This window comes from Bolinopsis microptera, chromosome 6 (assembly GCF_026151205.1).
Source record: "Bolinopsis microptera isolate Bmic1 chromosome 6, MBARI_Bmic_1.0, whole genome shotgun sequence".
Lineage (NCBI taxonomy): Eukaryota > Metazoa > Ctenophora > Tentaculata > Lobata > Bolinopsidae > Bolinopsis > Bolinopsis microptera.
Window position 1 is genome coordinate 7,261,695 of NC_087077.1, and position 27,321 is coordinate 7,289,015.

General features: G+C 37.0%; 4 protein-coding genes across 4 annotated transcripts in view; 2 read left to right on the forward strand and 2 right to left on the reverse strand.

Moving 5' to 3' along the window:
• Positions 1-17,227, forward strand: part of LOC134816734 (PHD finger-like domain-containing protein 5A) — a 121,052-nt gene extending 103,825 nt beyond the window's left edge. The window contains exons 2-4 of the mRNA XM_063825714.1: positions 15,556-15,795; positions 16,052-16,148; positions 16,754-17,227. Coding sequence (XP_063681784.1) covers positions 15,565-15,795; positions 16,052-16,148; positions 16,754-16,956 — 531 coding nt within the window. The 5' untranslated portion in view covers positions 15,556-15,564 and the 3' untranslated portion in view covers positions 16,957-17,227. The remainder of the gene's footprint in view (positions 1-15,555; positions 15,796-16,051; positions 16,149-16,753) is intronic.
• LOC134816726 (arginine and glutamate-rich protein 1-A-like) overlaps positions 1-27,321 on the reverse strand; it is a 1,122,901-nt gene that overhangs the window by 1,050,113 nt on the left and 45,467 nt on the right. The window lies entirely within an intron of this gene.
• Positions 12,562-13,498, forward strand: LOC134816799 (uncharacterized). Its single transcript, XM_063825792.1, has one exon. The coding sequence runs from the start codon at positions 12,562-12,564 to the stop codon at positions 13,492-13,494; it is 933 nt and encodes a 310-aa protein (XP_063681862.1). The 3' UTR covers positions 13,495-13,498.
• Positions 21,099-26,983, reverse strand: LOC134816735 (aequorin-2-like). The gene is made up of 4 exons (XM_063825718.1): positions 26,899-26,983; positions 25,894-26,038; positions 25,042-25,188; positions 21,099-21,350 (listed from the first exon to the last, which is right to left on the reverse strand). The coding sequence occupies exons 1-4, from the start codon at positions 26,931-26,933 to the stop codon at positions 21,165-21,167; spliced, it is 513 nt and encodes a 170-aa protein (XP_063681788.1). The 5' UTR covers positions 26,934-26,983; the 3' UTR covers positions 21,099-21,164.

Here is a 27,321-nt window from a genome sequence, read left to right on the forward strand (position 1 = left end):
GAGAGTTGGAACGCTGCCAAGTATCCTGACAGCAGACTCAACCACTACTATTCTTGTAACTTCTGCGTGAGCTTCACCTTCCCTACTCTTAGAGAGATTCGTCTTCATATTAACAGGGAACACGTGCACACACCTTACTAAAGGTCAGTCCAGTCGTGTAAGATGAAGTTTAACCGATCTCTGCAGACATAATACCAGTGAATACATGCGTGCTCAATATATGTTATATTGAGTGGTTGTATGGAAAAGACGGACTCTGAAACTGCTTCTTGCTCTTACTAGTCTCACTCTATTGTCTTTTGTCTATATATCACAGGCTGAACTACCTATCAAAAGACTTAAAACAAATTGAATTAAAACTTAACTTTTCAGTTTAATTTCGGACATAACTTTACTTATGTGTCAAACAACGAAGGTCGTACTTTATTGCAACCAGCAAAACCGTGTCATCCGACAAAACAAAACACAACATAATGTAAAGCTATAACCCAACACTGAGAAGAGGTCAGCTTTAAACACAACTGCGTGTAATCGGATAGCTGGTAGCTGGAGAGAGCTACTCGACTAATTGCCAGTCATACCCGGTATATATTACACTCGCATCAGGTGTAATCTTATTGGACTGTGGATGGGGGCACTCTGGGAGAATAGTTGGAGTCTAGCCTGCATTATGTGGATTTCATTTTCATGTGTGTTTATTTAAACTTGATTGGATGATATTGATAGATTTGAATTGTAGATTTGATTACTATTAAATTGATTGGCCTAAATTATAATTGTTATAATTAATGTTATCTGAGCAGTAATATGATCATTTTGTTATAATATATAACTTATTAGTTGCTGATATAATATAAACTGTATTTCTAATTTGAAATAAACTAAGATTTAACATATAATATGCATGATATCGAAAAAACCGCTCAGTTCTAGACGATTAATAATGTTCAACTTCATGGTTGCTGTCATACGACATACATTATAAAATATTTAAATGAATATTATAATTATAAAGTTATAATTTACCTAGGCCTGAACAACTGGGTTCTTTAATGTAAGTAAATTCTGTGTCCGCTTTGCAGGTCACTTCATTGCTCCCTTTGCTGAGAACTCCTGAATCAGAACAAGTCACTTCCACAACACTTCCTGAGACTACTGGAAACTTAGCTGCTGTCTCAATCGTACTCGTCCAATCAGCCTTCAGTCTAGTGCATCTCACTGTAAAAATATTGCCCTTCGTAATACATAATTTTTAAAAGTTTGACATTTCATTATATAATATTTCAAACAGGGCTAGGTACTAGATTATAGGTCAATAAAAGGCAACAAATTCTGTGCAGTAATATTATATGTGACATTCACAGGCACGTCAAACTGTTATGTACGTATTACGATCAGCATTTATCTTGGTATCTTACATTTTTCATAATGAATCACCTAGTTACCTGTTTGAGGTCTGTAGAAATCAGCCACAGTGTCATAGAATATTATCTTCCCAACTTTCTCGCTCCAATATGTGCTCTTGTGTCTGTAGCTGTTGGTACACGTTGAGTCTGACATCAGGATGTTGAGCACCTCCACTTCGTTACAGTGTATCACTCGTCTGATACCTGAACTTCTAATTAAGGTTACCCTCCATACCCTGTCGTTATCAGAGGGCAGGTGAGTTGGGAAGTTAGTATCTTCCGAGGTTCTTGTCCCGCGCAAGGTGCAGAACGCGATATAGTACTGAGGAGTAGAGAAGAAGTAAAGGGAGAGTCCTCCTGCCCAGTCCCAGTCTTCCTGTGAACTGTGTGGAGTGAAGAATAGCATTTCCAATTCATCGTCACTTCCTAGCGTACTATCAGTTCTAAATTCAAGAGAATACTGCTCCAGATTTAAGTTCATAAACACATCACGTTGTACTGCTATCCAGCCTGTTATTATAACCACGTGATTATCTAAGAGCAAATTACAGTATATCAGCTGGTAGAAAATAGTATCATTTAAGTAAAATATTAATAACTACGGGTATATGGCCCCCAGAATATAGGTGGCCCCCAAAATATAGGTCATGTTAGTGGATACATTTCTAACCAAGATATATAATAAGCGATACTAATGGGATCTGTTACTGCTAGGTTGGAGTAAAACATGTAACTTATGTTTCTGGATAAAAATTTTGGACCTACATGAGGTATTTTGGTATATTTGGTCATGACAGCGAAAGATTTAAACGATGTTGTCATTTTCTAGAGGGGTAAATATGGCGAAAAATTGTCATGACAAAAATCTGTCCAACACATGCCATTAAGACTACTTGTATGAGTAATGTATAAGTATTATTTTAAGCTATCTTTTCATCGAGACATCTGCAAACTGACAATTTGGAAAAAAGTTATGGCCACCACAATTTTACGGGCCCCCAGAATATAGGTCTATACGACCCCCAGAATATAGGTTGGTCAAAAACCCTGAACATGCCCAAAACCATGCTTTGGGATGCTCTACTTGTAGCTACTAGTCTCCTGAACCCACATATCAAGTTTTATCAAAATTGGATAAAAATTGGCCGAGTTATGGGATAAAAACAAAAACCATATGCCCATATTTGGGCATACGCACCAAATTTGATCGATTTTGGTCCATAAATTGGTCAAATATCAATATTTTTGAATGAAACCAACTTTATATGGAAGGTAAGCATATATTACACATTCTCTATGATTATCAGCTCAATATCTACCTAACTGTGGATTCTGTGTTCAAATAATCGCAAAAAATGAACAAAATCGCCCATATCTCAAACTGACTTCGCTCAAAACAATAGAACTCAATAGGGTTTCAATATTTTCACATGAAATTTTCAGAATCAACGTAGAATTGTCTCATGACCTTAAGTTTTGGGACAGAATTTTGAGTTAGGCCTTTAAAAAAATTTGGCGGCCAGAAATGTCTGATTTACAGTCATTGAGGTGCACATTGTATTGATACAGATAAAAACAGCCCCCCTCAATCATATCTAGGGACACTCCTTCAATCTTATTTAAGTATTTAGTTAAGATCCCTACTAAATGAGTGCATGAAAGCTTTTAAACAAGTAAAATTAAAGATTTTACTCATCACGGGTGTATGGCCCCCAGAATATAGGTTTAAAAAAAAAAATAGCGACCAAGATTCTGCATTTTCTCTGTCACCCTGAGCATTAAGGAATGTGGGGTAGTGATGAGAAACAGTTAAAGAACATATGCTGAAGAGATGGCATCATCAAAATGTATGAAGGTGGAGTATTTGAGGACGATTTTTGCATACCTATATTCTGGGGGCCGTAGTTTTTGATTTTTTGCTATTAAGTATACTCTAAACCATTTCAATTTAGTATCTGGAGCCATTGGCATCATCAATACAGTCTCAGCAACATATTCTGACTGCATATAACTGTCTGTGACAATTTTAGAACAACTTAGGAACAGATGTTTGGACCTATATTCTGGGGGCCCTGTTAAAAAATGGTATTTTTACAGGTGAAAAAAAAGTACACTTAAAAACCTAATAATTATTTTCAACTACCCAAGAAACATTTAAAGGGTTATTATGTACATATTTACAGCCCTAAACATGCTTAGAAGTAGTTTTAACACCTGTTTCTAAGTGCTCAAAAAACGACCTATATTCTGGGGGCCATATACCCGTAAAGCAATTACTCGACGATAGTTATGTTAAGAATATATTCGATAATTCATTTGACACGTCTTGACAATTCATTTAACTGAATTATCATTTCACAAATTTTATTTGACTGAGCTAACAATATAAAAATGTGTAAAAAACATGGTGAATGGTAATCCTACCTTCATCTAGATCCTCAGCAGCATCCTCGATAAAGACAAGGGATAGCAGTAGGATTATCCGCATCGGTATATCACACCGTACTTGATGCCTAACAATAGAATAAATTAATACGGCGGAAACCTTTGCTAAAAATTACTCAGGAGTTCAAAATAGTCCGCAATATACAATAAATATAACAACGATATAAACGATGGAAGAATAACCGTATAACATTATGATATTCCCGGGATATCAACGGGGGGCTCTAAACTGATTGACCTCTAGAAATGTTGGTGGTATCAGTACATTACATACATTACATGGTCATTGCAATTGATACTTCGAGATTCGAAACTGAGCATTAGCAATTTATTGCTGGGATTTAATCGTCGGAGTGAACTATTCCTCATTTAAAATAAAATAGAATATATATGTGATCGAAAAGTTTCATCGACTAGGGTTTAACTAGGGTGAATTCCTTCTCTAAATACGGTCCCATTATACTATGCAATGTTATTTCACAACTTTTCCCAGTACTGATTTCCCAAAAATCCCTTTATTTTACCACAAAAGGTTTAAAAACCTACTTATTCTATTCTCTCGTGGCTTAGCCTAAGAAAGGGCAGAAATCGGATTCACTTTAAATATGAAACTTCAACTGATCGCTTATCAGTGGCGTAACGAAGGGCCCTGCTGACCCCGCTGTGCAGGGGGGGCGCCGTCTTAGGGGGGCGCCAAATCGTCGTTTGAATGTGGGACAATTTCGAAAACTTAACTAAAGTACTAGCAAAACTGCGCGTTTTGCTCTAGATACACACTTTTTTAGAGATTTTTACCGGCGTATCCTCTAAAATCACCTAATTTGTTCAATTTTAGGGAGGGGCACCAAAAGGGGAGGGGCGCCAACAGGGGGGGGGGGCGCCTTTTCGGCAGGGGGGCGCCAACAGGCAACGTTACGCCACTGTCGCTTATATACCCCTTTTAAATAGGGGAGTTAAATACATATCATTTTTATTTTCTCAATGGATTCACAAATATTTGTTAAAATTATATTCGTTAAAACATTTACCTTACGACAGAGATGATCGATTAGATTGTGAAATGCCAATGTCGCGTCGTGAATCTAAATATTTAAAGCTTTAACAGTTAAAAGAACAGCGTCTTTACTAGCGAAATTATCGTTCCAAAATTCCTGTAAAACTATTCTATGAGACCTTTTCACTTTGAAATTGACAATGACTTCGTAAATATGATTGAAAATTTCGTCAACCGAATTCAATGCCTAATGTATTAGGGGAAAATTGTTTTCTTCGAAATCTGTGGAAAATTTCGCAGAATTGATCAGTAAATTATTTGAACATTCCGACTTCCAATTCCGAGCCAGCGGATTACTCTTTTCTCCCCGACTAGTTGTCAAGGAAGCTATTCAATATTCTCATAAATCCAAATCTGATTATAATTTCTTTTTAGATGCTGATAGAAAATTGTTGTAATTCAGTGAGGGCATCTTCAATCTGTGTTGATCATATTATGACATTCTACCTACTCTAGTCAAAAAGAGAGTTACCGTCAGGTTATAATGAGGTACTGGAGGTTCGCCAAGAAAATGTATTATTGATGGGTCGAGACTTCTGAGACCACACGTAGTTTAAACTTTTAGAGAATAGTTTAAAAGCAGGATTTATGGCTTTTTCCCTTACGTGTCAGCTGTCTTAGCTGGGCTGCTGGGGAGTGGGCTGAATTCTAGCATGGTGGGGAGATAACCAAAGTTGTTTTGATATGTGACAGTTGTTCTGAGTTTTTATTGGTCAACGCTGGAAGCTGATTGGTTAATCGCTGTCACATGTCCGAAAAATATGGCCCACATCTCCGCAAGAACCGATATAGAGCTGTGGGAAATAAAATAATGAATTCTAATTATGTTTGACCTTATTTTCTTAACTTTCGGTCACAGTCTGTATTGTCTTAATCTGTAGGGCGCGAAGCTTAAGAAATTATAAAATTACGCCGATCAGCATTCGTTTGTGCGCGTCTTACGCGCGTACATGCATACATGATATGCATTACATATACATTCGATATAATATATTCAACCTGGCCTAGTTTATCATTTAGAATTAAAACAAGTCCTTCATATCATGGAGACAGAGTGTGGACCGGGCACCGGATGCACCTGGTTAAAGCTCTTCCATCCCATTTCATAATAATACTCAATACATGTATTAAAGTTTTGAAAATAGTTTAAAACAATATTACGAAAGATTTGTGATAGATTTAATTATTAATCGATCGACATAAACAAACCAGACAAATTAATTTGGATTGAATTGACTGAATTTTTTATAATTGTATGATTTCTTGCATACGTTACTTACTTATTGGTTGCCAATAATTTCCGATACTTCTATAGGAAGATGGCGGTGATATCGAGTGTTGTCAAGCTATCATTCCCCATCAACGAGTTCACATGGTCTCTCCTCAGGTATGGACAACACGAATTATTGATCTGTTTATCAATTTGATATCAACCAATTAATTTTTGTAAGCTACGTTTGTATAACCACGAAGCGCTGTATGATTCTTGATATACCAGTCATAAAGGATTTATAGTCATTACATTTCGTGCGTTTTTGTGTTCCTCTTCCTTTGCCTTTTTGCTCTGCCTATCCGTTTGATTTTTTACTTTTTAGGTGCCTGCCTGAATCTTTTATCTTGTTTATTAACCGTTTTTTGTTTGAAACCGATACAAATCTGTCGAGCTAATGGAGACTGAAGTGATTTCGATTCTTTATCATTTCAGCACTATCACTATCTCCATTTGCAGTGAATTTACGTTGAGATTTGTGCAGACAAATAACACAACATTTTAATCACAGCACATTACTGTATAATATAACATAATCATGGCAAAAATCTGACAATAACTATCTGACAATAAAAATATTAAATATTCTGACCCGATTTATTTCTGACAATCTGAAAAAAGATTTATTGGCGATAAGTCAATCAAAATTAGATTCTTCAGAAAAACAGTTCTTGAGAGATCAGCGATTATTCACTTCTGCTTCAATAAATTAATATTCTTTACATCCTCATATCCATACATCTTCATTTCTTCTTATCACAACGAATTTATCTCACTGAAATCAGGGTTGCCCTAGAAAAGCATCTCATCATTCTGCTAAAAGGTCTTGTACCTCTCAAACGTAAACTTCGACCACCCCATAAACAACGTAAGTAACATGACCACAGCCACCCAAAACCCGAAAACGCGCTTGCCCGTAACGGCAACTATTTTGCCGCTCATATTCCTGAGGAAGATCTTCTTTCTTCGCTTGGTGACACGCTGTCGTAGTAAGGGATGGAAGATGGAATACAGCAATACTTTGATGAAGATAGACCACGCTTCTTCGATCTGGAATTGGGGAACTGTTATTGAGATGGTATTATATTCTGTTCTCTATTCAAGCAGTGGAAAGGTAGCAGTTTTTAAAACAGTTGATTGATGTTCCTATAATTAATATTTTACATCTTCATTGAAGAGATGTCCTAGGTACTCTCTGATCAGATTCATTATAACTGACTCCATCGGCTGAAAATAATCAAAGTTAACCACCAAAAATCAATTCACCGTTTTTAGTCAAGTTTATTAAGAATGTAATATAAGCTAAATCTATAGCACCTACTGACTACTCCTGTCGCACAGAAGCTTCCTCAACTTTCAAAAAATATGGATGTAATTCAGAGAAATATGAACACGCATCATCCGCCAATGGTATCATTTTGAGAAAGTATTGAAGAGCTGCTGGAGTTTAACTAATTCCTAACCCTAATGTAGCATAGTTTTAGTCCGTAGTTCCTGTGTCGTTCCCCCAAACTGATCAAATCTGGTTTTATCTCGTCAAATTTATCGCACTTGGACACTGCCCAGCTGATTGCGTTCACTACTTTTAGACTGTGTCGTTTCATGTCCATCTGGTGTGTACAGGTTACGTCATCTCACTAGGAACCATATTGTACGGCGCTAACAAGTAAAAATGTAAATGTTTTTTATTAAGATATGACATTGATCTTTGAGTTCGTTACCCGTTCGTTAAAATCGGGCTACAACACGGTTGCAGAAACAAATTTCAGAAACAAATTTCCCTACTGCTCCTGCTCGATTACAGTAAAGCCTTTGACGTGCTTGATCATGAGACCTTACTTAAGAAGCTTGACCATTGTGGGATCAGGGGAGTCGCGCACGAATGGTTTAGATCTTACCTTTGTAATCGATCTCAATACGTAACTTTAAACGGAACTTGCTCTTCTAGCATGCCCATAGTTTACGGCGTACCTCAGGGTAGCATTTTAGGACCTCTCTTATTTGTAATTTATATAAACGACCTACCTGGAATTAGTGATTTTGCAAAGTTCATCCTTTATGCCGACGACGCAAACATATTAATTAGTGGAACCACCCTAGAAGAAATACAATTAAAAGCTAATCAGCTAATTTCACGTCTTGTAGATTGGGTAGGTGCTAATGGGCTATCTTTAAATGTAAAAAAGACGTGTTACATGATTTTCACTAGAAAAAGAATCGACTTCAGCGGCTTTAATTTGTCCATTGACAACACTGTAATCGAACGTAAGACTGAAGCAAGATTTTCAGGAGTGATCCTAGACGAAAAGCTCACTTGGCAAAAACACATTACGGCAGTTAGAATAAAGATGGGTCGCTACCTCGGAGTTATGTATAAGCTAAAGCACCTTCTACCTATCAAAGCCCGCCTAAACATTTTCCAAAGCCTTATCCAATCCCATCTAAAATTCTGTTCTTTAGTGTGGGGATTTGCCTCAAAATGTCACATTGAATCTCTGTTCACCAAGCAAAAGCAGGGAATTAGAGCTGTTATGTCAGGATATGTAAATTATAGATATAAAGACGGCAATCCCCCGGAGCACACAAAAAGTGCGTTTAGATTGCATAATATCCTAACAGTCCATAGCGTCATTGTAAAAAACGCTCTTATTCTACTACACAAAGTAAGGAACATGCCAAGCCTTCTCCCTAAATCCATCAAAGAACTTTTCCCTCACGATATTCCCACCTATAATTCCACATACGAACATAACCTTTCTTGGTTCACAACTTACAACGGCCCAACATTTAGAAATACTCTTTTCTTCAAAGGACCCATGCTCTCTATTACAAAACAAAGTAAGGATATAACTATTCCAAGTTCTACCTTTTCAATTGAAATCTTTAAAAATTCAGCTAAGCGCGAACTCCTCAAGCTGCAAAGCTCAGGAGACGATGAAAATTGGCCAAATTTCTTACTTTATAGTATACCTGGGCTAAGAAAGTCTCAAAGAGAAGGGCGCTCGCAGATAGACTACAACACCGAGTTAGTAAGCGACAACGCGTAAAGAAAGATCACTCGCGAAAAATGACCATGATCTTTTATCAACAACATATCATTTTAATTTCACTGCCATTATGCAATGCCGAATTTACATCTGCCGCGCAAAACTTTTTATCTATTATTATTAAATAGTAATTAGCATGTTTACAAATTGCGACTTCAACCAGTTTTGCAGACCGTTAGTTATATAGTACTTTTAGTAGGGCATTTATTTTAATATATTTTATTTTACATTATTATATTTTAGTGTGACTTCTATAATTTCATTTATGTAATAACCATTGATTAATAAATTGCGGCACACGCCAACCTCCACCGTGGGGTTTCAAAACAAAACAAACAACAGCGGGTACTCCGATTATATTAACAGCTGGTATTCTTCAACTATTGAAATACACGTTTAGTTGAAAACTTTCAGTGATCTTTGAAGTCAACTTTATTCGACAAGACTATTTAACCGTGTCGATAAACGAAGTACAACATTATAGGATTTTAGACTTGCCACATAATTAGGGTTGTACATCCCGCTCCCTTTAGCGAAAGTGAAGAGGTCTATCGAGTCAGGTGCTTCTTTAATCAGTCTGTAAGTTTTATGTCTGGTCAAGTTAAACAGGAAAATTGTATAGTATTGGGTATAAATTGAAAGATATTTCATGCACTTTTACCAACCATGAGAGAAAACTGAAAATGTCGGGAAGAGTCTAAAAGTCGTTGAACTGTTTGGTATGCTGCGCCACTAAGTTAGTGACTAAGTTAGTGACTGAGTTAGTGACTAAAAAACGACTTAGCTAGTCAGATCATGCACAATGTGGCGATTAAAAACTGCACCTTGAAAACAGCAGCTGGCTGTGTTTTATAAAGTCGTCGCTTATAATCTCCCACGAGCTTTTTATCAATCCGATCTAGCAAATAATTTGGATGAAACAGTAAAATGTTTCTTAGAACTGATTTATCTTTCTTGAAACTAATTTATTTTACGGTAACCAATTGAGGAGCCTATCTGGAGAGGTTTTCCCGTATTCAGAGGGTCAAAATTATAAAGTGTTGACAACAAAATGTTGGCAGTAATTATTTGTTACATATAACTCGTTTAGTTATAACTTATAAGACAGCATGGGTCAAGGGGAGGTTTACAAAGTATGTGTACCTGATGTCTGCTGAGATGAGCGTATCTGATCTTGAGGGTGTCGTTAGACGTGTAGGAGTCTGTAATGTCTGATTTATACCCGATGTGTATTGACATTGTTGAGTTCTGCGAGCTGTAGGCGAGTATTATTGTAAATTCAAATAAGAACTACAGATACAGGGATGGTAAACGTTTAGTTGATGAGTTCCGCTTTTAGTCCCAGTTTAAGTTACGGTCCTGGTCAATAAAGCTGTTCCGATTAATTCTTTATTATACAGTAACTACTCAAACGAATAGAAATTAGATCATGTGTTTATTGTTTATTTAGCATAGGATCTAATATCTTAATATCGCATAATTTTGACGTTTCAAGTGCAATATCAACAAGCGTTTATCAATAAGTCGAAATAGGTGTTTCTAGAAACTGTACAGCTGCCAAATCATTTTCATTCGCATACGGCGCACTCGACTATGAAATATCCCTACTTATGTTAACAAGTCAAACTTTAAATTATAGAGCAACTTCTATCTTATCTAAGAACATATGGCTACAAATTGTAAAAGTGATTGAACAACTAATCAGGCAAAACACGTGACATATCGCATTATCACGTTATCTGGTAGAGGTATCTGTAAATACGTACACTTTATAAGCTGCAACAAAATTGTACAGACAGCTTTATAATATCGATCAAAGCTGAATGCCAAGTTGCTTAGTTAAGTACCATTGATATTGATAGTCATGTGATCACTTTCCTGTCATATTAAAACTTTAAATGCCCCACAATGATATATTATTTGTTATTTATTATTTATATATAAATGATAAATAACAAATAAATTCTAATTTTATACATAACTTTATCAATAAATATTTGAGTAAGTTATATATAACTAGAGATAATGCTTTGAAGGATTCAGCACCTTACTAGAGAGATATCGATATAGATATTAAATATAATAGTGGAATCTGCCATGAATTAAACTTAAATATTTACATGTACTCTAATTTGATAAACAAATAAACATTTCCTCGCCACCAAAAGACTGAAGTAACAGCGGAATATTTGTGATAATCAGTAAGTTCTCAGTTTCCTACAGCCTGTGTAGAGTATACCACCTGAGACCTGACTACATATGGCGATAAAATTTACACGGCAAATATGATGAGTTATCAAGTTTTACGGCGTCACAATCTTTAGCTAGTAGGTTGCCGTCACACCGCAGCTGGGCTTTTCGGTCGAGGGGATATTTTTACGTTAATGGAAGTTGGAACTGTACTATGTTCTTTAGATTTGCTTATTTTGAAAACTCATGCACGAAAAGATGATTAGACATGAATTTCTCAGGAAGTAACAAGCCTACCCGATCTTGTATTTCTATCACAGACATGGTTGATTACAATGTTTATGAATGGAAATGTAAAAGCATGTCTTTGATTGATCTCATGGAAATCCCACACACCTAACTCCGTCCTCTACGGAAATATCCCATCGGTGACTGATACCATCAAAACACGAAGACTTCGTTTTGCAGGGCATGTGTACCGTCTACAGGACCAACCTGCTCAGCAACTCCTTTTCTGGCAACCATCTTACGGCAAAAGGTATCGAGGACGACCACACAAGACCTTTCCGGAAGTCCTTCAAGAAGATACTGGTTTAGAGCCCCACATGATACGTCTGCTCATGAGTGATAGAGATAAATGGAGACATGCGTTGACACGAAACTCGTTCCAGATTTCATCTGGACCGACCTAGGCAGGTAGGCAGGATTGATATCTGATCAGATTTTGACAAGCCTTTCGTTATTTAATATGTATGTTGTTGACTATCAAGAGTTGGTTAATGACATTCCGAAAGTCCATTCAGATAATTCTAAGTCTGATCATGTGACGTGTGGTCTGGAAATCACGTCAAGTTCGCCCTCAGGATCACATGTTCTCATGATCCCAGGTCATCAGGATCACATGTTCTCATGATCCCAGGCGTGACGGCTCTGATTACCTGGACATCACGTCACCGGATCCTTCCCGGCATTCCCAGGGGCGTGAGACCTCGTTATTACTTGTGAACAGATATCTGAGTCGTGGGATCTCGTTACGTGACGAGTCAGACATGCGATCTCATGTGGTATAAAACCAGAAATATTATACTAAACCTCATTAAGTTTTTATCTTCTCTCATGAACACTACAACATCTGAATCCTCTCTCACAATGCAAATGAAGTCAAATCCCTCCCTATACGAACCCATCAAGGACGAACTACTGAAGCAACAGCACCTGATCAAGGAGGAGTTCTTTCCTGACATCTATTCTCTTATCAAGGAGGAAGTTGCTAAACAGGAAGCTATATACACCCACTTCTACCAGCCTTCCAAGCAGGACATGGTGGAAGCCCAACCTGGTCCAGTATACCCTCCTCACCAGGCACCCTCTCCACATCAGACACCTTCTCCTCACCAAGCACCCTCCCCACATCAGACACCTTCTCCTCACCAGGCCCCCTCTCCTCCTACCTTCCCTCACCATCCTATTCAGAGTGAGAAAGTATCTTCTCCTCCAACTTACCCACAACAACAGATTGAACGGGTTCCCTCTCCAATAGCAGAGAAGAAACAATCTACTGAGTTGGTTCCTGAATTGGCTCCTCTGGTTTCCCACCAAACCCTCCCCAATATTGGACAATTCCACCAGGACTACTCTTATATTCCATACGGTCTATACTCCTATCCTTCTCCCTACATTCCCTTCCCTTCCACCTCTGCTGTCGGCCACATGAGTGTCCCTGCTCCATCTATAGTAGCTGCCAACTATCACCCTACGCCTCTACCTACCCACCATCAACCTACATCCTCAACCTTCTCAGATCAGACTGTCAGTACATACGGGAAGATGAAAAGAGTTAGAACAGACTTCACCCCAACTCACCTGACCGTCTTGGAAGAGACCTTCTCTAAATCTCAGTACATGCGTGGAATGGAGAGGGACGATTTGGCTAGACAACTCAAGGTGACTCCTAAATCTGTGACGATCTGGTTCCAGAACAGACGAGCTAGGATGAGGGCAGAGAGCAGACAGGATAACTTCATCAAGCATGCCGCTGAGACTGGTAGTAGTGAGGTCGGAAAGATCCCGGACTTCAGATAGATATCGATGTAACACTCAACAGCCCCTTCCTTGTGGATTTTAGATTTATACTTTGTTTTCGAAGTTTGTTTTTAGCTTTTAAAGCTATATGCATGATTTAGTAATTACAATTTTATGTCAAGAAATAGTCTTGTTTCAATTATTTATGTCAAATTTCTAAAATTAAATAGAACTATTCAAGAAAATAGCTTGTTTCAATTATATCAAAGTTATAACGTCTGGTGCATTAGTTTGTTTCAATTATTTATATCTGGAGTGTTAATAAACACAGTGACAAGGTTGCTAATGATATTTGCATTGCGGAATGGTAGTTTATAGGTATAATAATTATATCCTCTATCAATAAATAAACTGAGAGAAGCCTCCATGCTCGTCTGATGGAGCACAGACAGGCTGCTAGGAATCCTAGAGCACATCCAGAGAATGGGGTTGGACAGCACTACGCATCTCTACATCCTAACCGAACCCCAGTTTTATCTTTTAAGTTACTTGATTTACAGAGTAAAACTGTTCGTAGAAAGATTGTAGAAGCGATGTATATATTGAGATTAAGTCCTGAAATGAATGATCGTTCCGAGTTGAGTTATTTGTACAAATATTTAGTCGATGTTTAACTAGTAAATAATGTATTGATAGGACTATCTTGTATAGTAACCATGACAACCGAGTTATCGTTGCTTAAGTGCTGATTTTATCATTAGTTTTTACACATGAACTGTGAATTCTGAACAACCAGTTTTACGTTTACTAATCAGTTTAGTATCATGAGTAGTACAGTATTTAGTTGTATTAGCTTACATTTCTTCTTGTCGTATTTTTTGTTGTTTTGACATTTTTTGCAATTACATTTTTTGGGTCATATTTCGTAAATTTTATTTCTCTGTTTTTGTTTTAATGTTATTTTAAAGTTCTTTCCGTCGTTAATTTTTACACATGTTTAACAATTTTATTACAGAACTGAAGAAGACGTTGTTACGTGGAATGATTATTTCAATTCAATAAAGTTTCTAGCCTAAAGTTTGCTGCTTCAATTTGTTCGCAAGTTAAGAGTCTAAAGAGAAATTCTCCAAGAGAAACCAATAAATAAGCTTGTTTCAATTATTTATCAAAGTTTTCAGCATTAATAGAAACAATTATTTATATCTGGAGTATTAATAAACACAATGGCTCTCAACGATAAGGTTGCTTGGTCCCATGTTCATGATATTGGCATGACGGAATGGTAGTTTGTAGGTAAAATCGGGTATTACTCGAATATTTTGTAACTACCTTAGTACACAATATTTATACATCACAATATTTATACGAATTTCGATTTTTCGTATAAAATTTATGTCGTATAAAATTTATGGGCTATAAATTTTGTGTCGTATAAATTTTCCATTCTCAAGCCGTATGTTGATCAAGTTATCGAGAAACTAGGACTCCCAGAAAATCAAAAGGCACTCTTAATATGGGATGATTTCTGTGGTCATACTGCATCTAAAGTACAGAACCTATTGCCATCATTGAATATAGTTGCTAGTGATGTACCTAAGAACCTCACCCATTTGCTTTCTCCTCTTGATCTGACGGTAAACCGTACATTGAAACGAATCGAGCAAGATGACAGTGCAGAATATATCAGTGCTGAGATTACTAGATGTCTTCAGATTTCTCCGCGAATAGATGACATTAAAGTTAACACAGGAAAGCCTATTCTACGAAATTTGCACGCAAAGACTATCACGAAAGCGTTTGCTTACTTTCAGGGACCAGAAGGCAAACAAAACATTCTGCAAGGGTGGAAAGCTGCAGGAATTTGGAAAGCAGTAAAATCATTAAGAGACGCACAGAACATAATGGACACTAATGGCTTAGTGGATCCGTTTTCTCGTCTTACACTGATTGATTAATTTCTATATTTCTATTTTCTAGTCACTAAACGGATTTTTTTCTGTTCTTTGGGAGATTGATGCAATCGTATAAAATTAATGCCGTATAAAAATATCCGTACAAAACTCGTGACGTACAAATATTCTGTACTAAGGTACTTGAACTAACACAGCAATTTTCAAATAGCTACATGTCATGGCGGGGAGAGTGTTCCAACGATGTGTCAGAGACGTTCCTCATCTCAAACTCAACCACATTCAAGTAGCTACAAAGATGACCAACCCACTGAAAAAGAGAAAGAAAGTGAAGGTAGACACGACGTTCACTGAGAAGGGCGAGAAGATACCACTGAGGAGTCAGAAGAAGCCTGAGCGTTCACCTGAAGAAGATGTTCAGTACCGAAGAGCTGAAATTGTCTCCAATATGGTAGGTTTGGTCACAATTAATAAGTTTGGAAAGGGTAAGGAATGTGGCTGGGGAGGCAACCTGATCTGAAGCTCAGTGTAATGTAATAAATTGCCTGTATAATATTATGTAGTTAGTAATTTATGACACGTAGATGATTTTTGGTCGGGGTATGGGAAGAGTAGACAAGTTTCATCTGGTATCCTGGTAAATCGAGGTGAAATATACATTATTTTCGATGACCAGCCTGTTTCAAAAACAAAAATTAAAACCTCAGAAGCAGAGCAAGGCTTGGATAACCCATGAACGGAAGACATGGTTGTACAACAGGTTCATAAACGCTTTTCACATCTTCGCAGTTGCAGCATGCGGACGTGAGTAGAATATGGTTACAACGTTAAACTTAATTATTATAATTTATGTCAGCCGAGTTCTAATAGTAATACGCGTAGATTTATCTTACAAGTCTACGTACATATATGGGTTTATGTTAAATTATATTATTATTATACGTTCATGTTAAATTAGTAGAAAAACTAAAATTAACAGTAAAGTGAACAACTTCAACAATACTTAGCACTTTGCACAATTGTAACAGAACGAACCATTTTAAGTTGGGTATTTTTCTATTTACATTTTGAAATGATATTTTATGCAAACCACCTGGCGGAAGATGGGTGACGTGGTTCAATGTTCATAAGATCGAAAGCATTGCAGATTACATGTCATAAAATTAAAACTACGAAATAATGGCTAACTGTAAGCTTCGCATGATGGTGCCAAGCTTGGTATTTATGAGCAATAAAGCTGATTTTGATTGGTTAAAGAACGCTATATTGCTGTCTACAGCTCTCTGCATACTACGGTAGAGTTGCCAACAGAGTTAAAACGACTTTTAATTTTTCTTCTTTATTACTAACACTTCCATCAGTCGTATTATATAATGTTCTGTCAATTATTTAACTATTTATTATTTCAGTGTTTGCGATAAATGTCTACCACGAGATGAAAGGAAAGTACAAAATGTACGTCTTCTCCCAGAAAGTAGCAGCGGATCTGGCGGAGGAACTGGGCATGGATGCGCCACCCAAAAGAAAACCCAAAAAAGAGAAGAAATCCCCCGGTATCCACCCAATCGAGTATTACTACAAGGACGCTCCAGCAACGGAGACTACAGAATGAGAGTTGGTCCAGAGAATTTGTTACAGACACTAGGAGAAGAGGAATCATGGTGCTAGTACAATGATCATCATGTTTAACGACCCTCTAAATACACATCCCATCGAACTGTTTTATTTGTTTTCTGGTTAAGTGATTGGTATGATATGTTTGCTAAAATGGACCGAGGTAAATTATTGGTTGGTTTGTTACAGTGACCCAACGTTAAGATGTAACTTTTTGTGAAAGTAACCTTCAAATTGTGATGCTTTTTTACCACATTTTGTTGAACAAATTTTGCTTTTTATTGTTTCTACACGAACGTAACACCCTTTCTAGGCTCACTCCTAATTACATTTTAATGGAAAAGGTATTTTAGAGAAGGAAATGAGTTTTTCCAAGAGGTTCAAATTATCTCCTTTCCCATCGATAAGGGATGCTAATAAGAGTGTGCGAATATAAATCGTAAACTTCAGTGCGATAAGTTCACATCAATTTGATTCATATCTCAAAAATACGGGGTCGCTATAGAAAAATTATCGCCTAGTAGGCCGTTAAGGAAACGATGGCTCACAAGTAATCTTATTTGTGGGAGAAATAAATAAAAGGCCAGAATCTTACTTCCATTGTACAAACCAACTGTGATCTGTTGAGTATTCAGCTCAACAGTTCAAATAGCTATCTATCGATCTTGAGACAATTTCTTACAAATTCACTGTTAATACTAGGTTCGGGACGCTCTCCAGGTCCATTAGTTCTACTTCTGCGTAGTGACTTAATACTTACTTTACTAATCGGGGGGAATGCCTAATAATATTGTTACTATTACACTTTAATAATATAGTCGTTTCTAAACATTCAATTATTTATAGATATTAAATTTAATCTATAGACCACTTAAAAATCTGTAAATATAGTATAATAAATATAGTAATAAAAGTAAATAAATATAGTAATAAAAGTTCATATCATGTCTTAGAATCTAATTAAACGGTAACGAAGACCATTTTTCAGCCACAAGCAGAAGAAAAACAAGCGGAACCACGAGAAGAGACGAATCTTACGACAGAAAACCGCCCAGAATAGTGACACAGAGCTAATATTAACCGATGAACAAAAGTAAGTCAATATTCTGCTTCTTGTGAAGCCCACCAACCCCTTTGTGGGTAAAAATGAGAGTCACGTGGTCACCTATTCGTCCAATCAGCAACCCCGAATCACACCAATTATCCGATCACGAAACTTCCCCAGATTTCTGGGCGGTAACTAATTTGACCCCCAATTATTTTTGTCTCCTCCTCCACTTCAAGATTTCGTTTTAGCTGTCAAAAATTGTGCTCCACTTGATAACCGTTGGGTCACGTTGACTTTATTAAATAGAGTCAACGTGACCCTCAAATTTGACAATGACCTCAAAGAGGCGGAGACTTAAACTCTCTTAAAGTCTTAATGGGTGGTTGAGACAAATTCACATTGTCGTATCGTCCTCCGAATTCTCTGCAATCTGCTATGTGACTTCAACCATAAGGTTTGAGAGGTCGGAAAAATGACAAATAAGAAAAGTCAATCTACGTATTAAAGAAACTGTTAATTGACAGCGTTTGGTTAAGGACCGAAGATGAAACTCATCTTATCACTACTTTAAAAGGTTTATTGATCAGGTATCTAAATGGGCTGCGACTTTGAAAACCGAAAAAATCTGGTCCAAAACTTTCTGTGTTCAAACTTTGGTAACGAGGAAATTCGGTCCTATGTTATCTAGAAATCAAGCCTGACTAACGAGGAAATTCGGTACTATGTTCTATAAAAATCAAGGCCGATCAAAATGGAAGCTGCAAATGATGTGTGTTAACAGTTAATCACAGATCCTGCTTGATAACAAAACACCCGTGATCTATGAGATCAATATCAATTTCTTCCGGGCCCTATTTTAAGCAAACCCAGACTCTAAAGACAATGCCCACACTCAGAAGGGCTAATTTGTGTACAGATAAGTGTTTCCAGCTTTGGGCGATAAAAGCATTGTACCTCTAAATCGTTGTTAATGTTTGTGAACAAACTCACAAGAAGGTACCCCTAAAGTTTTTCAAAGCATTTAAAAGTTGATTCCAAGGAATCACATAAATAAAATTTTAGCCTTGAATAATGTCAAAAGTGGTTTTTTAAGTTGAACTTACAACAAAATATAATTCGACGTTTTGAAATGATGGTTCGAAAATCTTAAAGTCTCATTGCTAAGCAAACGGTTCTGTTTCAAGATAGTGTTCTATAGCGAATTCATCATATTGTGCTTGTGATAAGAGTTAGCTGACGGTTGATATGAAATCGTCAAGTCAATAATTAGGGTATGCAGCAGCATCATATTATGCTGTTGACCAATTCGCACTTATACTATATTGTTCAAAAACAAAAGAAGTTTCATCAATTTTATGCTATACTTGCCTTTCATATTAGAGGAGATGGCTCACGAACCAAGTCCACACATACTGTATATATAACGATCCTCTTGATTGGAAAGATCAAAAGTTCTTCTGCAGCAGCAGCCAAATCTTAACCACTTTAAGAGTTTGCCTGAGAGTTAAAAGCTCACTGAGTAACTACGAATATTACCCTTGATGCGTGGGAAAATCTTGTGATCTAGGCATGAAATGACCGATTGTCATCATATTCTGGATAATAAAATAATCTGCTATTTAGTTAGGGCAACAGTAGATTGTGGGAAAATGTTTTAGATCGGCTAGATACTTGTTGTTTCGCTAACTGTATGTATTAGTATTACATAGTATTAGTATTACTGAAAAGATTGTCGATTAAAATTCCATTGGTTAATATCAATGCAGTGAATCATCATATCATCTGCTTTCAGTATCGAGCTAGAAAAACAGCGGCAGAAAGACAAAGAGGAGAGGTATGTAAACGACTTAAAGTTAGCAATTACATTAAAAACTCGAAATTCGGAGGTCAGCTGTTGACGGTTGTGTTATAAATAGATAAAATTATGCCTACCTATAACTTAAACTAAATGGGTGCTATGTGCATATAATATACATTATACAGTATGACTAACAGTACATAAATCTTGGTCATTACGAATATTTTTGATGTCAAGAATTTTAGAAAAGAAATAAATTTCAAGCTTCCGATTTAAAAAATTTATAAATTTTCAAAAATTTATACTCGAGTCAAATGGTAAATTGCTTCGGAGACATAATATATATTGAGTCAATTTTATCGCAGCCATAGCTGCTGTCTCTTAATAGGAATAATGGATTATAAATTTGATGGCAATTTGTAGTAGGAGGATTATATATATAAAAGGGCGGTGCGTTTCAAAAATAACGCCCCGGTTTCAGAATGCTGCGATGTTTTTAACTTTTTAATATTCTATGAAACCTAGAATATTTTTAAAAACGCAAGTAGGTACTCAATAATTCATATTTTTTTAAACCAACGTCACAGACATCACATTATAGCTGAGGGATATATTGTAGGGCGGGATGTTAAAAAAGAATGCCCCATGGTTTCAGAATGCTGCGATTTTTAGACAAATAAAAAATAATTGTCGCATATTATACTATATTAAGGCAACATGGAAAATTGAAAAATAATGTTCAGTACTCAATAATTCATGATTTTCTGAAACCAACGTCCCAGCGCTGTAATCCCATTAGTATTTAAACCACCGTGAATAACACTTTAACTTTGATCAGGGCCCTAGCAGAGAAGATGTGGTTAGAACGAGAAGAGGAAACTCAGAAACTGTTCCAGACGAAGAGGGCAGAGGAGGAGAAACGAAAAGCAGACAAGGAGGAACTCAAGGTTAGATTTGACGATAATCTGAATAACTTTTAAAGCTCTCAACCAATGTTATAATCCGATTGTTAAACTTACACCGGAGAATGAACTGACCGATTAAACTCTCTAGCATCATGTGACTATTTGAAGATTAGATTGATCATATGATCTCATTGTGTCCATGCCCCATGGTTGACCGTTGACTCCAGTCTCGATAAATAAATTCGAAGGCAAAGAAACACGTATAGTACATGTTTTTTGCGTGATGACGTCATAAAACTATGTTATCTGTATAATCAAAATGAACAAAGATGAATGAGAATATCAAAGTAATCTACTTCGGACAAAAATTTCCAAAACAGTCCGATTGATCCACGAAAATTGTCCTCATACAATGAAAGATACAAAAGATAAAACATGTGGCTACAGTGTAGCCGCTACACCACCCTGACCCCAAGCTGCACCATACACTTCTCCGGATGAAAGAAAGAGCAGAACTCCGACTCTATCAGCTCTTCTCTACTGATATAACCTTTCTTCTTCTTGTCCGCTTCTTCCAGCATTTTCCCGGCTTCACTGGGATCTAGTCCCGAGGCTGCCATCCATTTTCCTATCTCCTGATCCTGGAATTTTGATTATCACTTATTGTACATACCCAGCTATATACATTTTTCTTATAAAATCATGGTTCATTCAATTCTCACATTTTATGTATCCGCTCGTGAGTCGTTTTAGATGGCTTGAATCTTTAGATTCGAGTTCTTTTCGGCTATAAAGCAATCATTTAAATATGCTTAATTTTATTATCATAATATATTAGTACGTCTGAACAATTATATTGTTCAAGTTAAGTGAAATTAATTGCAAATTTCGTATGATTTGGATTATAAGTTCATACTAAAGGTGCAGTAAAACTCGATTTACCGTAGAGTTTGGGAAATGAAACAGCCGCGATAAATCTGGGTTCGTGGTAAATTGGTTTTTTTGTTTGTTTGTTCACGTTATTGATGTAAAACCCTTTTTGGAGAAAAGGAAATGGCCGCGGTAAATCGGGGATTTGCTGTAATTCACTTTATTTCCACGTATTATGTAGTTCATTTAAGTTCCCCGAAGTTGGCGGCTTGTGAATTTGAATTTGAAGTGCCAATTTGTTAAAACGTGACAGTAATTAATTGGTAATAATTGGTTACAATATTACACGAATGATTTCTAGTTCTCCATTTCACGGGTTGCTTCCTCTACAATGTATCCGCGAAAGTTTGAAACAGTGCAGAATGACCAGAGGGCCACCACCCAAACAACTGTGACACAGGGATTGTCTTTTTATTAAACCATATATAATGTCTGATTTCTTGACTTTTGTAGACCAACATCATTGCCTCTAGAGCTTTTCTTCTCATATGTGAGACAAGAGAAACACCATCTTACTCTTAAGACGCGAGGAGGGTTGGGACTCCTCGGACTACATTAAATCAATTCCTTAGACTGTAACATCCTCATTAAATGCAATACATTTTTAGTGTTGTAATTAATTTTAAGTTAATGGCCCATAACAGAGTCTTATGGAGAATGCGTGACTACTCGGCCACTTGATTTATTTCTCGTGTTTGCTGTATTTAGTTTTATAATTATCTCTGGGAATTATATCCTTTCGTTCAGAGCCCGGAGATAATTATAGGCTTAGTTTCGTGCCGCGCTATCCTTCTGCTGAAGCGTTGTGAATTATCGCGCGTAGCACTCAACAGCCAAGGTATTATTTTATTACAATAATAATAAAGCTCCTTTTATCTGCCCCTTAATGGTCTATTAACTGTTTATTCCCTGCATTCAAGTACTCTGAACCGGCCGTTATAAAATATATAATCAACTAACAGTAGATCGATGGGTGCACTAATTTCCGAACAGCAGTCGGTTATGTTCACAACCCCCTAGCATCCTCAACTTAGACCCTAGTCAAATGACTGTAACTTAGCACCATACAATTACCGCTGTACCATAGAATGATATCGGGAGAGAACAGTGTGAGTATAACTCTAACTCCGAGAAGCAATTAAGTAAAAGTGGACACGCTCTCCTTTTCCTAAAATGTCAAAATGACAATGATTACTTATAATTAGGCTTGCAATTTAACTTTCGAATTTCCCTTTGCATAGCACAGTTTATGTCATTAAGTTTTAGTGCTTCAGCAAGTGCACCACCCCATCACGGGCATGCTATTATGCAATTACACAAGAGGTAGCTGTACATGTTGCCAGCTAGAGTGCATCCTGTCACATATGTGATAGCTTACTTCTCAACTTTTCAACTTGTTTGGATAATACATGGCGTGTATTATGTAGATTATGTAGATTGTGGATTTTAGAGTATAAAGTGTAGAGTGTAAACTTTAGGGAATAGAGTGTAGATGCTTGTACCCTTATAATTTGGATTAGTCATTAGTCTGTGCCAGGCTAGCTCGTTGTGTCAAGTCTTTTCAGATGTCACGATAAAGGTTTATTGATATACTCGAGCAGTGCATAAACTTAGATAATAGATGTTATCCAATTTCGCTATGTTTGTGAATGGACAACTTAGTTCCTTTAAATTTAATCCCAATCTTATATCTATCGGGACCCGGGAGTCACGATGCTGGCTAGGGCTTTGGTAGTCTTGAATACTATGGATAGACAAATATTCATACTTGAATAAATGAAATGGCGATGCACCCAAGCGTGGAAATACTGACCTTTAGAAAGTAGATACTCTAATATATTATGATATATTAGGGGGGGGGGGGGGGGGGGGGGGGTCAAACTACATTTTTGTACATGGCCACCAGATTTTTGCCAAAATTACATGTACAAAAATGTACAAAAATGTACAAAATATGTTTTTTCCTGTTTGGCCACCAGATTTTTGCCAAATGTACATGTCGGAAATGTACAAAAATGTACAAAATATGTTTTTTTCTGTTCCGTTTCCAGGGATTTCCGATTTTTTGTACATTTTTTATGACCATTAATGTACATGGCCATCAGATTTTTGCCAAATGTACGCTAAATTAGTGTACAAAATGTAGTTGGACCCCCCCCCCCCCCCTATATTAAACAATTGATACCTTACTCGGGATTATTATAACCGGGATAAAGTGGTGGGTTTTGGAAGATTCCGCCATATTTTTCCCGGTCAAAAATTTTACCAGTCATAAAAAAACCCGCCGACTCAGATTATGGGGTTCCAAGGGGGTGGTGATCATCATATTTTACCTGAAGTCTCATATGTGCTAGAGAAGACTTTTGAAGCAGTGGATGGAGGGCTGTAACTTTATTGGCGGTCGCTACAATAATTTCGTTATAAAAATCACAATTTGGTTATAGAAATCAGATTTCAGGGTGGACCGTGATTCTCACTTTTCTTGCCCATGAAGTGAGTAAACTGTGCCACTATTTCATGGTCCACGGTGGATTGATTACTGGAGCAGTTGAAGATGCAAAGCCAAGACGTTCCCCAATACCAAGCGGTGGGCAGGAAATTAAGCTCCGGCTGACCTTCAGAGCAGTAGCCCCATTAGCGGACAAAATGAAAGTCTTGTTAAGACAACAACACAACTTAGAATTTGACGGTCAGCAGCTCAGGGGACAGGGGGATATCAATAATGATAATGGCGGGGACATTAGCGATAATGAGAATGAGAATACGCTTTAATGAAGATTTGACTTATTATTGCTATAGATTTATTTTCCTTTAAATACTAGACGTGTCTTTTTTTCTATTTCTGAGTAATATCAGTAACTGCAAATTGAAATAACTTCTTTAACAAGTAACAAAAACAGAAATTTCGGTTGAAAATTTGTTGACCTCTGAAAAAAAACTTGAAAGGTCGGCCACCGGTAAATACATGACCGGGATAATTTGGCGGGTTTTGGGAAATTCCGCCATATTTTTCCCGGTTATTAATTTTCCCAGTCATAAATTAACCCGCTATAATATTCCCGAGTAAGGTAGGTATGGTAATACTGCGACGAGTAAAATCGTGGGGAAAATAAGTCTTTCCCTCCACAGGTTTGCCGAAATAAAACCATTATATTATATAATATATTAACGTTATTAACTACGTCTACCGTATTATAGTTTCAGATAGAGCCTAGCTTCAAGATATTTCATTAATAAAACAAAAGTTTAATAAAAAATTGTGTTTATAGAGCGTATCTTTTCGAACAATGATTATTGGCATAAAATGCAGGTATTTTCCTTGGCTGCAAACGCGCGTAGTTTAAAGCATTTATAATTGATATAGTACAAGACTCCAAGATATTTCGTTGTGTGTGCCCTTACCGCTATTTGATTGTTGTTGTTTTCGTCAATGATGTCGAACAAGGCGTGGGCCACCTTACTGTGAAGTGTGGGTTTCCCTCTAGCTTCTCTTTCCAGCTCCTTCTTCCCCAGCTTGTTTAGACCTCGCAAGAACATCTTCTTATTCACCTTCAGGGATGTTAATATGTCAAGGTGGCCAATAAAATGAAAACGTAGACAAATCTATATGGGTGGAAAATTAAAAAATCTAGTAATCGGTGAATAGAAAAAGGCAGTTATAATTTGAACTGGAAAACTTTGGTCGATAAGGTAGTAAGAGGGTAATTGAAGCTAGGGGACCTAAAATTTCAATTTGTATTTTCTCCGAGACATGTTCCAGCGGCTATCGGATGTTCTCAACCAAACTTGTCAGAATTTCAGTAACGCCCTCTGCCATCTGGGGAAGAAGTGCCACATATTCACATAACGGTTACCCGAGACAGAATATACCGCATTTGCTTATGTTTTGCCTTATAAACGTAGGATTCGGGCAAGTTTTTAGTCTACAAGTGGACTGTCATAATAGGGGAAAAAACCACAGACATAAAATGTGGTGTAACGTCTGTCACCAACAAGGATGATTTGTGATTAACTTCTCTCCCTTCATTATCTCTCGTGTGTTTCGATTTTCCCTCTATATACCAATTTGTGGTAACGTGTCATTCAGTACAAAGTTTAAAGGCTAAAAAGTTTAACTATACAAATTGTTGCTTCTGATCAAATTGGTGTTTTTTAATTAGGTAACAAATATTAGGTTTCATTAACTACATGCTCACTGCATTTCGCAACTTGGACCAGTTTGAATTCCACTGTTTCAACATTGCTTCAACTTACCTTCTTGCCAGGCTTCAGACCGACCTCACCCCAGAAAACTGACAAGGCTGTTGCTAGGGCGTCCATCTTCCTAGGGGTCGCTCTACAGTACTCCTGAAGAGGTTTTATGTTGGCTATCATCTCCTCTATCGTAACATACCCGTCCCTGAAAGTTTCAGCTATACTGCCAGCTATACTAAATTAACAGACAAAAGTTTGGAACGTTTCGTGTGTGATACTCGAGAGGACGAAGTCTTGCCAACTAACGATTTTAATTAACTCTGCAATATTACGATTACCTGACATTATTCACTAGTATATCGATTGTCGGCAGTGTGAAAAAGTTAGAGCTCGTTTGACTCTGTAAATATTTCCAAACATAGCGACGCCATCAAAAGCATTTCCTATTAATTCCGGTTTAAGCATAACTTCGTACTTTAAGTTGTCACATTTGACATAACAGAAACCTCGACCAGAGTCCAAAATATTAGCTCCGTGAGAATCACTGTATTATGTTTTACTGCCAGTCTCTCCAAGGCCTTTGGTGTACACAAGATTGTGGTAGAAAATGAAACGGTAATTCTCTCGACTGGTTACGGCGCTTGACTTTGCCGACTCGAGGCTCTATTTCAATTTTATGCTGGACGCTAATTTGCACCATTTCGTAATCACTATATTTTACTAAAATTCTCACAAAATTTACTTTGATAAATAACGTATCAGTTTTGTTTATTCTCCACACTATTCTATACACCCTCTTTGAAAAGGTAAACCTGATACGCATTAATTTGTAAGATTTGTAAGAATTCCGTCGAAATTGTCCGCTACTTTTTCAATAAGCAGAGCAATTAACGTTGTAATTAGCTACAATAAATTGTAGCAGTCATGTCAGTTAATGTGAGGTTGCATGTTAATCGCTAACTGCCGTCTATCAGCAACACTGAACAGTGCATGATTGACGTGCATGCTGAAAATTCAGGCTTATCCTACTGTCTAAGTTCTTGAAATTGAGAGAACTCAGAATACCTATCCATATCCTCTAGACGGAAATAATTCAGCATGCTTTGTCTCCAGTAGAAGTTCTTTATCAGTGGTTGTTTCCTCCCCTTACTGCTCCCTGAACCCATTTCGTGCTATTCACGTGACAGGAGCCGATATGCTCGTGCGCGCGGCGGGGCGACAAGTAAGGCTTACTTGGGACTCCCAACGGGAGATTTACCGAACATACAACAAGCGAGCTATGAACAACACAAGAATGCAAGAGTTGACGAGGTATACTTGGCTTGCACTATTGTGTGAAAAGTAGGTCTCGTGTGTAGCTATTGTGAAAATTTTGATTTGACTCTGAGTTAATGCAGGTTATTTGTCATAAATTAGGATAAAGTCATGATATTATTGCATAATGCCATAATTAGCTTGGCTTCTAGCCAGACAATTGTTGTCTTTATC

Excerpts from the sequence above, each read along its gene's own strand:
- LOC134816799 (XM_063825792.1), top strand. The coding sequence starts at position 12,562 with ATGCAAATGAAGTCAAATCCCTCCCTATACGAACCCATCAAGGACGAA.
- LOC134816735 (XM_063825718.1), bottom strand. The coding sequence starts at position 26,933 with ATGCTGAATTATTTCCGTCTAGAGGATATGGATAG. Across the intron at positions 26,039-26,898 it reads CGTCTAGAGGATATGGATAG|GGACGGGTATGTTACGATAG; the intron begins GTATTCTGAGTT and ends TGAAACTTTCAG. Across the intron at positions 25,189-25,893 it reads GTCTGAAGCCTGGCAAGAAG|GTGAATAAGAAGATGTTCTT; the intron begins GTAAGTTGAAGC and ends ACATCCCTGAAG.